The 11,913-nt window shown below is 37.9% G+C and overlaps 2 protein-coding genes across 3 annotated transcripts; one reads left to right on the top strand and one right to left on the bottom strand.

The window, feature by feature from the left end:
* LOC114721188 (probable disease resistance protein At1g61300) lies at nt 1-3,874 on the top strand. The gene is made up of 2 exons (XM_028907007.1): nt 1-87; nt 626-3,874. Exon 2 carries the CDS (start codon nt 643-645, stop codon nt 3,598-3,600), a length of 2,958 nt encoding a protein of 985 aa, XP_028762840.1. The 5' UTR covers nt 1-87; nt 626-642; the 3' UTR covers nt 3,601-3,874.
* A 1,059-nt stretch (nt 3,875-4,933) lies between these two features.
* LOC114721218 (protein FAR1-RELATED SEQUENCE 11) lies at nt 4,934-10,652 on the bottom strand. Of its 2 annotated transcripts, none has more exons than XM_028907044.1 (4): nt 10,517-10,652; nt 7,396-8,401; nt 6,061-6,504; nt 4,934-5,902 (listed from the first exon to the last, which is right to left on the bottom strand). In XM_028907044.1, exons 2-4 carry the CDS (start codon nt 8,371-8,373, stop codon nt 5,285-5,287), a joined length of 2,040 nt encoding a protein of 679 aa, XP_028762877.1. In that variant the 5' UTR covers nt 8,374-8,401; nt 10,517-10,652; the 3' UTR covers nt 4,934-5,284. The 2 variants fall into 2 exon arrangements, with proteins under 2 accessions (XP_028762877.1, XP_028762876.1); XM_028907043.1 differs by lacking the exon at nt 10,517-10,652 and adding an exon at nt 9,474-9,614.
* Between the last annotated feature and the right edge of the window lie 1,261 nt (nt 10,653-11,913).

The following is an 11,913-nucleotide window of genomic DNA, read 5'->3' as shown; positions in this document are numbered from 1 at the left end:
TCGAGCTTGTGGACTGCGATCACCCAGAAAGCACTCCTTCCATCTCAAACAGCTGGCTTTCGTCTTTTCATCTCTGGTCCAAGCCAGGTACAATTTACTCTTTACTCGTTCTTTTCCTTATAAGGTTTTAATTAAAACATTCACCGGATTTTCTTTGTTGGCCCTCTTCTATTTTTCCACTTGAAATTTAACTATGAGATTCATTTCTTCTAAGACTAACAGCTCAGAATCTTGTTCTCCTCCTGCTGGAAATATAATCACAAGAATATTTGCATTCAAATTGTAATTCGTTTCCCTGTCTTGCAAATCCCAACATGATTCATTTCCTTATAACCCCGACATGTCTGTTTTATTGAATGGATTCCTTAAAATATTCGTTGATAGTATTTATGAAACTCGTAGATTGATTAATTTTTTTGCAAGAGAAAAGGCTATAGAAATTTAAAAGTAGGTGCCCAGTATCGTATCACACTGTACATGTGTATTTGCGGCTGAGATGCATGCACAAGCGTGTACAAACACATCATAGTTAAATGAACATACAACATGTTTTGATCGTGTATGGAATTCTATACCGCGCATATATCTTCCTTAACATCTTCAGTTGAATATTTAATCATTCCAGGAATTTGAGGTTTGGCCATGAATGGGATCAGAAACACAGTCTCTGCTCTCGGAGAGATGGGAGGTGAGCTGGTCACGCAGGTTGCATTGGAGGTTTCAGGAGATACATTCAAAGACAAGCTTCGAGCTTTCACTACTGATTTGGAAGACAAATATGAGGACTTACAGCAACGAAGGCTGTTGCTACATGCCTTGAGAAAGGACCTGGAGAGGGAAGTTCAAAGATGTAGAGAGAAAGAAACCACAAGTTCTTACAGCTTATGGATCACTAAGGCATCAGAGGTTGATGAAGAAGTGAATGATTTGGTGAGTAGATATGAAGCAGCAAAGCAAGCTTCATACGGATTTTTGCAACGACCAAGTCTGTCTTCAGAGGTGGAAGAAAAGCTTAAAGCAATTAAGGAACTAGTTGAACAGAAAAGTTATATGGTTTTTCAAGTTGACAAACCTCCAGAGCGTGTCTTAAAAGTGTTAAATGCTCCTCGTATTGCAGGTTATCCTACCCTACAAGGTGCACTGGAAAAAGTTTTGGAATTGGTCAAAAATAGTAAAATAAAAGCCATTGGAGTTCATGGACTGAAAGGGGTTGGGAAAACAGCAATAATGCAGAATTTGAACAACCATGAAGAGGCTGACAAGTTGTTTGATATTGTCATTTTTGTGGGGGTCCCGGATGATGAGATTCATCTCCAACAAAAAATTGCAAGGCGATTGAAGGTCGATGCCAAAGGGATCAATGACACTGAAGATATTGCCAGAAAAATACACAAAGAGCTGAAGAATAAGAGGTACTTGTTGATTTTGGATGGAGTGGTGGACTCTATTGATTTGAGTCAGCTGGGAATTCCAAATAATGACAATTACAGCAAGGTTGTGGTGACCGCTCAACATAAACAGGTTTGTACCTTGAATGATGCAGACAGGTTGATCAAGGTTGAGCAATTATCTCGTGATGAGGCGTGGAAGATGTTTCGAGATACTGTTGGTCCTAAAATTGATCGGCCAGACATTCCAGAGATTGCTCAACGTGTATGTGACAAGTGCTCTGGTCTTCCACTGCTAATACATAAGATAGCGCGATCTTTCAAATTGAAAGGGAGTGCTCCAAGCTGGAGGGCAGGACTGGAGGATCTGGAAGAACGATGGCCAGATTATGAAAATGAAGGCGTGAACGAGTTGTACTCATTCTTGACATTCTGCTATGACGACTTGAAAGATGAAAAGAAACAGAAATGCTTTCTGTATGCTTCATCGTACCCTGCTGACAGCAAGGTTTACAGTGATTATTTGGTGGAGTGCTTGGCAGCTCAGAATTTCCTTGGTGATATCAATGGGACAAGAAAGTATCAAAATGCACGTGATCGTGGTTATGCAATACTAGAGGACCTCACAAATGTCTCATTACTAGAGAAAGGAAAACAGATGATATATGTCAGCATGAATGATTGTATGAAACAACTTGCTTCATATATATCTTCTAAATATCCTCAGTATAGCTCTTACGTCCAGACTGGAGAGGAACTTGGGGAACCTGAAACATCAAAATCTTGGCAGAATGCGAGGTGGGTATCTTTGATTAACAGCAATTTGCAGACTTTACCAATAGACCAGGATTGTAGTATGCTTGAGACATTATTGTTGCAGAAGAATCCAGAGTTATCTAAAATTCCTGGAACATTTTTCAAGAAGCATATGAGAAACCTGGTGGTGTTAGATATGTATGGTACTGGAATTAAAAGTCTGCCATCATCTGTATCGAAGCTGACTGGTCTTAGGGGACTGTATCTCAATGATTGTGAGCGTCTAACCATGTTGAATTGTGGATTAAGATCACTTGAACGGCTTGAATTTCTTGACATTCGAGGAACCAAAGTGCCCTTCTTATCATCTGATATTGGGTACTTGACCAATTTGAGGTGCTTGCGAATCCCATACATTAAAATTGCAGATCAAAGTGAAGATCCAGCTGTCAATGCTAATTACAGTGCGCTTTCAAGGCTTCAAAAATTGGAAGAATTGATAATTGAAGTGGTTTCCTATCAGGAATGGTGTAATGATGCTGCAAATGTGATGCAGCAGTTGGCCTATCTGGAAAATCTAACCAACCTCAGGTTCAGTTTTCCCACTTCAACAACTCTTCAAAATCTTCTGACAAGGAGAGCTGGTAAACAATTCAGTTCATTCCAATTCTTCGTTGGATGTCAAAACTCTAAGCGTCCTTCAATTCTTGAATCTTTTGAGTACAGAATTTCTAGATATTTGAGATATAACAATGGCGGATGCGAGGATACTCCAGCAATTAGTGCTATACTTCCTCAAACTGATGCATTAGAATTGATCAACTGTAACCATGTCAGAGATCTGTCAAACCTTGGGACAGAAAGCTTGGAGCGTATCCGTGGTATTCTGATTGAGAAATGCAATGAAATTCATACCCTTTTACCAGGAACTGTGAATGGCACAAGAGAGGTAAGCATCCTGCCAAATCTTGAGCAACTGCACCTGATAAACTTGCGCAAGTTGAATTGTGTCTTCAGAGGTCCCTTTCATCAGGAATCCCTTTCCAAACTAAGGGCTTTGACATTGAAAGATTGCTCGTCTTTGAAATACATTTTTGGTGATGGAGCTATTCAACATTTTTCACAGCTTCATTTTCTGGAAGTTCAAAACTGTTCAGATTTTGAAGAACTTATTGCAGCGGTTGATTATGGCAGTGCCGTGCTTCCCAAATTAGAGGTGTTAGTGCTGGCTAATTTGCCAAGACTCAAATCTGTGTACATAGATCAGACCTTGCCATGGTCTTCACTTGAGGTTCTCAAAATATATCAATGCTCAAGATTGAAATCATTGCCTTTAAGCAAGGAGAGGGCAACCAACCTCAGATCCATCAAAGGTGAACAAGAATGGTGGGATGAACTGCAGTGGGCAGACAAGGAGCATTTTCAACATATATTTACGGCCTCAAGTGGGTGTTAGTCGTTATTCTTTGCCGTACTTGTTGATGTATGAATTGAAAGACTAGCTGTGCCTTTCTTCTGGACTCTTGTATTCCTAGTGTGGCAAAGTACTGCTGTAAAGTGTAAACTGTGATAATTACTAGTACATCGCTGTTGTAATTGGTGTTATATTATTTTACCGTACTCTTGTAATTTGTGCTGTTACATTACTGTTTCAGATGTTGATGATAAACAGCTTGTTGATGTTCTATTTTTCCTACTTCAGTTTAAACATCATGGCCAATTTATATCTATTCTCATTTTCTCACTTCAAGAATTAAAAATTCAGTCAAGCGAAAGAAATGCAGTAAATATATTGTCATTTTAATTATATTATATAAAATATTTTTTAATCCTAGCCCTCAACATGTAGTACTTTAATTTCTCTCGGGCAAATTCTTGTGGCTTACCTTCCACATTCTGTAAAACCCATGGCAGCATGCAGCCAATGACCCTCGGTTCTGACTTCCAGATGGGGTTATTGTAATTTGCAATTTTTAGAGCTTCAAAACCAAGTCAACATTGGAGAATTATGTGCAAGGTGGTATTTCCTTCCAGAAAACCTGTTTCTCGCAAAGAAAACACACTACAATGCAACCATACTATTATGAACGTATTGTTTTATTGTTGCATCAAATCCCTTCGAATTCTCTTTATACTCATGTTTGTGGGCACACGTGTCTGTGTGTGGGTCATTTTGATATTCTATTGTTTAAAGAAAAAAGAAATATTCGGGCCAAAAAAAGAAGAAGAAGAAATATTCGATGCACCAGGAATTTTTTTTTATTGGGGGGGGAGGAAAAAATTTAACGAATTTGATTTGAAAAAAAAAACCTGGAGCTGAATATTTTTAATTAATTTTTATTACCTTTTACAGCTCCTCTCTTGAAAACTTTTAACCTTGCTTGTCCAATTTTTTTCCCCAAAATCAAACACATTAAAATCTCCCCTTTCCCCCTTCCCCCCTTCCAAGGCTCCAACCAACACCCCCCCGCGGGGGGGGGGGGGGGGGGGGTGTTGGAACTTTGTCAAAAGGAAGGCCTCGACGGTTCGAGTACACATCAAGTGTTCCTTAAAAACTCCAAAAAATTTAATCAAAAGACGAAAAAGAAAACAAACAAACAACCAAAAACTCCGCAATTCCAAAAAAGGCGAGCAGAAACCTTTGAACTTTCCTAACGCATAATACCAATATCTGAATGAAGAGATGCTTCAGGGCAATGAATCCTATCTAAATTTCTACTTTATCCAAAACTAAAAAAATGAGATAAATTACAATAAGTCAGAAGATGAAGATATTTTCTCTTTTTTTTGGGACCAAAAACAAGACGAGGATATGAATGAACAAGTTTCTATACATTTGTACATGTCCTTTAAAACAATGCATCGGAAAAGCAGGAAGGATGGTACCTTGCAAGCCCAATCAAAAGCAGCTTCGCATTTTTAATAATCTCCAAATTATCACGCCGGAATAACTTCCACCCACAAATAGCTTCTTTCCCCTTCACACAAAAAAACAGAGGGGGTCATTTTAAAGCTCCAACCAAGCACTACCAACTACCAAGTTCGAGGACTATCAATTTGCTTTCTCATCCAAATATTTGCTTTTCCTTCCTATCACTAAACCACACACCGCCAATCCCACCATACACCACAACCAATTGTCAAACATTCCTACCAATGCCAGAAATATCTCTAACACTTTGTAATGAAACTGGTTGCTCCCTTATTCTAGATAGAAGGAGGGAAACTTGCTCTGTTGCAATATCCAGTCTTTCCTTTGACTTGGCAGATTCTGTAATAAGAGCAGAAACCATGTTTTGTAATAACTGTACTCTTTCAGCGTGATCCTTAGGTGCACTGTGATAAGACTTGGCAGAAGTCATGCTGATTCGGCGCCACCGTGAGGGAAGATATCTATCAGGGATCTGAAAGCAATTTCCTGTTGAAAGAACTCTAAGAGCATGCCGGCAAAGAATTCCAGAGAACTCAAACTGGTGGCAGCTGCAACTTATAATTCCTTCCCGAGGAGCCCAATATACTCTCCGACCTCCCTCAGCTTTTGTATGGTGCCTCACAAGGAAACCATCTTCCAATGGAAAAGATGCATAATGAGCCGCCAACACAAGTTGCTCCTGAAGCTTTGAAAAGGCAAAAGGAGTGAGAATTGTGGCAGCATGTGACTCCATAGGGGCTCCAGTTTTGAGGCAAATATTTTGAAGATTCTGTTGCATAGTTTGTTGTTCACCAGTTTGATCTTTGAAATCCACAGCAACAGCTACCTAATTGTGCAAGCCCAAGTGAACAATAAGATAATGTTTTACGTCTTCCAAAATATAGGATGGAACATATTATTGAGCATAATGAACATCCAAATTTACTTCCAAAAAAGAACTATCACACAGTGAAAACAATTTAACAATTTTCAAATAGAGAGTACCTGCTCTACAAAGTGTGCAAGCCGGGTCTGTGCACTCAGAAATCGCTGAATGAAAGCATTAATTGATTTTGACTGACCAGTTGTAGTCATTCCCGCTAAAAAATGGCTTCTCAGAAATGGCAACGCCCAAAGTGAACGTAAAGTATATAAATTAGCAATGTGCCTGCTGGCATGCAGCCCAAAAGAACTGACCATATCCCTCCAACCTAGTTCAAAGTCCTCAACTGACTCAAGATTGTAAAGTCTATAAAATTCAGCCTTCCATTCATTGTAACGTTCTCCTAGAACAGCACTAAACCAAGAGGGAAATTTTGCTACAATCATCCATATGCAGAGGGCATGTTTAGTTGCTGGCATTTCAATGGCTAATGCTTCTTTGAGACACATATTTTGGTCTGTTAATATTGTCTGCGGAGCCTTCCCATTCATAAACCCTAAGAAAGCCTTCCCAGAAGACGATGAAACAAGGAAAGCAAAAGAAAACCACCTAAGTCAATTGTAGAGCCATTGAACTTTTCAAAACTTAAACGCATCCACGACATATGAATTCCACGAATAAGGGATGAAAGAAAGAAAATCAAATTAAAGAATTTCTCATCAATAATGAAAAAGCCTTGCCCATTTTTGATGAGTGGTACCACAAGACTATAGGATACAACCTCCATTCCCTATCACAAGTCACATGCTATAAGGGGTTTCTGTTTCAAAATTTGTCATTTTGCTAATTTTAATTTTCAAGAGTAATTAATACGTTTTTTTATTAAAAAAAAACAGAAATGGCCTTGTAAGATTTAAAAATTACTAAACTCATGGTTTGCTGATCCATTAATATGTTTCATTCCCAATGCATGGGAAGTTGCTTTTGGTTGAACTTTGCAATATACCAACTAATGAGGCGTGAGAGGACTAAGTGTATTGAGTGAAAATTTGGAAAACCTGTAAGGTTTTTCACACACCAACTAATTTTTAATGATTATCTTGGTGCATGTGAGGCAGTTATATTTGACTTATGATAAGCAACGGAGGGAATACTTAAATTTACTGGGGAAAATTGGTTATAAAGAAGCATCATGCAACAAAATCAATTTTAATGTAATTGGCCAACATTATGACCATCTGGCAATCAAGTAAATCCTGGAGACCACTCTATTGATGTGTTGGCTACACTAGACCAGTTAAAAGTTTTCTCTCCTTTCGTTCCTTTATTATTGCCAAGCCACAAAAGTCAATCAACAAAAACATACAAGAGATCACGAAGGAAACAGAAGCTGAGACAAACAAATACAGAAACAAAGGTGAAATCATATAGATGGGGGAAAAAACTCTTAACACTACCTTCAATGCCCAAGAATATGACCTTAAGTTTTCTTCTCGCAGAAGCACACAACCAAAAAAGCAAGGCATTCCATAATTATTCATTCCAACCCATATACCCAACGGCATGTCGAATGCAGTCAGGCGATGTGTTGTGTCAAATACCACTGCATCACCAAACATATCATATGACTGTATTGAGGAGGCATATGACCAGGCTACATTCTCCAAACAGCTGTTTGAATCAAGTGTGAACTCAAATTTGAAATTAGGGTCTTTCTCCTTAATATTTCTGCACATTCTTAGTAAATCTATGCTTTCCTCTTCTGGTTCTAATTTCCTAAATGATTGAAGTAAATTCCTCACATCCTTTTCAGTAAAAGGCAGATATCCAGGTTCCACACACTTCTCGAGCTCCATCAGTCGCATCATTTGGTGGACAGAAATCCCAGTTTTTGCATACATAAGGATTCGACTTTTGTCAGAATCTGAAATAGTTCTGTACGCAGGAAGAAATCGAACTTGATTCGGTTCTAAAAGTTCATGATTATGGTGGTTGGCAAAACCAGTAACACGCCATTCTGGAGTACCTAATTCTGTTGTCTTGCTTATACGCATGTAAGCCTGGCATCCACATCGGGAAGATTTTCGATTTCTTTGGGGTTTACTTTCAGTTGATGTTTTGACAGGAGTGTTACCAGCACGATGGCAAACAAAATAGCGTCTAGTCAGTCCTTTTCCAACACCATCTTTTCCCTCTGTACGGTGTCGTCGAATTGAGAACCCACACCGCTTGGCAAATTCACTATAAAATTCATATGCAGCATCATGAGTGCTAAATCTTTGCCCAATATATGGAATTGAATCGTTAGCAGTCTCCAAAGAGAGCCTGGTTTCATCTGGTGATTCCTCCGTGCTGCTTGCATCATCCAAAGACAGAGATCGTTGGTCTGAGGGATCATCATAAACTACCAACATTGGGCTAGCATCCTCAGACATTATATTCCAGTTACCAACTTAAGACAACCTGCACTAAACAACACACATTAACAAATAGATACCAACATAAACAACATGAATATGAAAGGTAAAAAAAATGATAGGAGTAAGTGACCGAGTCTAATCTTGTCAACCAATTAATAAAGCATCACCACACATGGAAAGTGGATGTGAGGCAAGGGGGGACCTCTAAGATAAGATTTCAAACAAGTTTTTACCACTGTTGTGAAACCAAAGCAACAAGAAACAAAAATATAGGATATCAATAGTAACATCGCTTTAAAGCAAGAAAATGAAAAAAGAAGCTCAAAATGATCATGACATCTGATGGATCTTCATATTATTCGAATTATGTGCAAGGAAGAACTTCCATTTCGTCTAGCACCAAAATTCACGCTATAAAAGTACAATTATACGGGCACAAAAAAAAGCCCTTACTCCACCATCATCATAGGCGGACCTATATACACCAGTGAGGCATCTGCCCCCGCTGAAATCCTTGAATTATGCATAGCTGATATAATGCCCTCTTACTTGTTGTTCCAGATACTATGACGGAGATGCCTTGGTAAGCCAATTGATTCAGGCAACTCCTCCAAGCCATTGAAGAATCACAATTAAAACTCAAGCGTATAAATTTCCAGACACAACGCAAGCCAAGTCATTTACCAAACTTGATGATAAAAATATAATATTTAGATTGGAATACATTGAGAATTTTCTAAATTGATGATAACATAGAGACTAATAAACAGAATGCCAATACACAACAAATCCGACAATGCACAACAAAACAATCCAGAGCATATAAGTGGCCAGTTATCAGAACGAAGAAGGCAGAAGTATAGCAGCCGATTACACCCCACTGAAGCAAAAACCAGTAATCAAAGTTAAAAAAAAAAAAAAAAACTCAATCTTTATTCAAAAGCGCCAATATTCAAACGATTACACCGACCAGATTTGACGCCAAATTAGAAAATGAGAAGTTTAGAAGAAAGCAAGACACGGTGCGAGGGCGTCCACAACCAAGCAGGGAACAGACGACGCGGAAAACAGATTCAAATCTAGATTCAAAGCCAGATTGAACAAATCAATCTTACCGGATAGTAGGAGTAGACAAAGCCCTAGGGTTTGAAAATTCTCCAATACTTGCCAAAGAAAAACTCAACAACCACACAAGACCGATAACGGCGGACGGCGCCCGACGGCGAGCTCGACCAAGTGCCGAATGCAACGTCGACGGAGAACAACGGATCCGCTCCTTCAAACAAGACGAGACGGTGTTTCGTTAGGGTTATAATTTTTTTTTTAATATTTTTGAATTTTTTGAATTTTTAGTTTTATTTTTACATTTTTTTTCATTCAAGTCACTCTTCTTTCCCCTCCAATTTATAAATTACTTCTAATATATTTCACTAAAACTAAAATAAAACTTGAACTATATTAAAAGTGCCAATATTCAAACGATTACACCGACCAGATTTGACGCCAAATTAGAAAATGAGAAGTTTAGAAGAAAGCAAGACACGGTGCGAGGGCGTCCACAACCAAGCAGGGAACAGACGACGCGGAAAACAGATTCAAATCTAGATTCAAAGCCAGATTGAACAAATCAATCTTACCGGATAGTAGGAGTAGACAAAGCCCTAGGGTTTGAAAATTCTCCAATACTTGCCAAAGAAAAACTCAACAACCACACAAGACCGATAACGGCGGACGGCGCCCGACGGCGAGCTCGACCAAGTGCCGAATGCAACGTCGACGGAGAACAACGGATCCGCTCCTTCAAACAAGACGAGACGGGTTTCGTTAGGGTTATAATTTTTTTTTTAATATTTTTGAATTTTTTGAATTTTTAGTTTTATTTTTACATTTTTTTTCATTCAAGTCACTCTTCTTTCCCCTCCAATTTATAAATTACTTCTAATATATTTCACTAAAACTAAAATAAAACTTGAACTATATTAAAAGTGCCAATATTCAAACGATTACACCGACCAGATTTGACGCCAAATTAGAAAATGAGAAGTTTAGAAGAAAGCAAGACACGGTGCGAGGGCGTCCACAACCAAGCAGGGAACAGACGACGCGGAAAACAGATTCAAATCTAGATTCAAAGCCAGATTGAACAAATCAATCTTACCGGATAGTAGGAGTAGACAAAGCCCTAGGGTTTGAAAATTCTCCAATACTTGCCAAAGAAAAACTCAACAACCACACAAGACCGATAACGGCGGACGGCGCCCGACGGCGAGCTCGACCAAGTGCCGAATGCAACGTCGACGGAGAACAACGGATCCGCTCCTTCAAACAAGACGAGACGGTGTTTCGTTAGGGTTATAATTTTTTTTTTAATATTTTTGAATTTTTTGAATTTTTAGTTTTATTTTTACATTTTTTTCATTCAAGTCACTCTTCTTTCCCCTCCAATTTATAAATTACTTCTAATATATTTCACTAAAACTAAAATAAAACTTGAACTATATTAAAAGTGAAAAAACTATATTAACTATAATTTAAAACTTAACAACTTTGTCCTCTTGAATATATATTTTTTTAAAAAAATTAACTATTTATATTATATAAATAATAAATTAAGAATAAAATAAAATATTTATATTAATATAATTCACATTTAGAAATTTATATATTATTATTTTTTAATGGAAATTGTTTCAGAGTTGGATATGAGATTTTCATCTCATGTGAAATTATTTTGAACCATACATGAAATTTTCATCTCATGTACGTCCTCGTTCAATTCTTTTGAAGTTATTTAATGTTTTTTTTGTTCGAGAAACCCTTCACTCCTTCCGGGAGTAACTAGAACTCAAGAACTATTAGTTTGTGATCTTACACTAACTGCCTTGCTACAATATTTTCCAAAACCATAACAAGCAAATAAAATTTTTTAACAACAATCTACATGTTAGAAGTTAGACCTTATCACAATTATATGAATTAAACTTCTCAAAAATCACATATATTGATACTGTTAATCAAGAAAGTTATAAGAATTCAGGTGCTCGGTACTCCTTCTATAGATAAAGGGAAAATGACAATAAAATACCACTTGAATTCTAAAAAGACAAATAAGGGACCTGAATAAGCAAAATGACAAATAAAGCACTTGGTACCAATCTGGAATTCATATTTTCGGCCAAAAGACCAAAATGCCCTGATGAATGCGGGAAGACCGAAAGCTGAAAGTGAGAGAAAGGAGAGAGGAAGACCGACGCAGTGAGAGAAAGGAGAGAGGAAGACCGACGCTGATGAAATGCGGGAAGAAGGAAAGAAGAATGTTGAAAATGCTATTATCTTACTCTATCGCATCACCATTCTGTAGAGATTGTTGATTTTGGTTGTGGGAAAGAGGATTTGTAGTGAGAGAGGGAGTGAACCGAAGCGGAAATCAGCAAGCAATTACGTAACGTAACTGCTGTCATATGCCTGCTGGTTTTTGGTAAATCCCATTACGTGAATGGTAAATTTCACTATACATGTAGTTAATTATGAATTTTACAAAATACATATTGTGAT

Source organism: Neltuma alba, unplaced genomic scaffold (genome assembly GCF_004799145.2).
Source record: "Neltuma alba isolate B1F8T4 unplaced genomic scaffold, ASM479914v2 tig00012014_pilon, whole genome shotgun sequence".
Classification (NCBI taxonomy): domain Eukaryota; kingdom Viridiplantae; phylum Streptophyta; class Magnoliopsida; order Fabales; family Fabaceae; genus Neltuma; species Neltuma alba.
This window is presented reverse-complemented; position numbering and strand designations above follow the sequence as displayed.

Excerpts from the sequence above, each read along its gene's own strand:
- LOC114721218 (XM_028907044.1), bottom strand. The coding sequence starts at position 8,373 with ATGTCTGAGGATGCTAGCCCAATGTTGGTAGTTTATGATGATCCCTCA. Across the intron at positions 6,505-7,395 it reads CATATTCTTGGGCATTGAAG|GCTTTCTTAGGGTTTATGAA; the intron begins GTAGTGTTAAGA and ends TCTTCTGGGAAG. Across the intron at positions 5,903-6,060 it reads TTGCACACTTTGTAGAGCAG|GTAGCTGTTGCTGTGGATTT; the intron begins GTACTCTCTATT and ends TTGCACAATTAG.
- LOC114721188 (XM_028907007.1), top strand. The coding sequence starts at position 643 with ATGAATGGGATCAGAAACACAGTCTCTGCTCTCGGAGAGATGGGAGGT.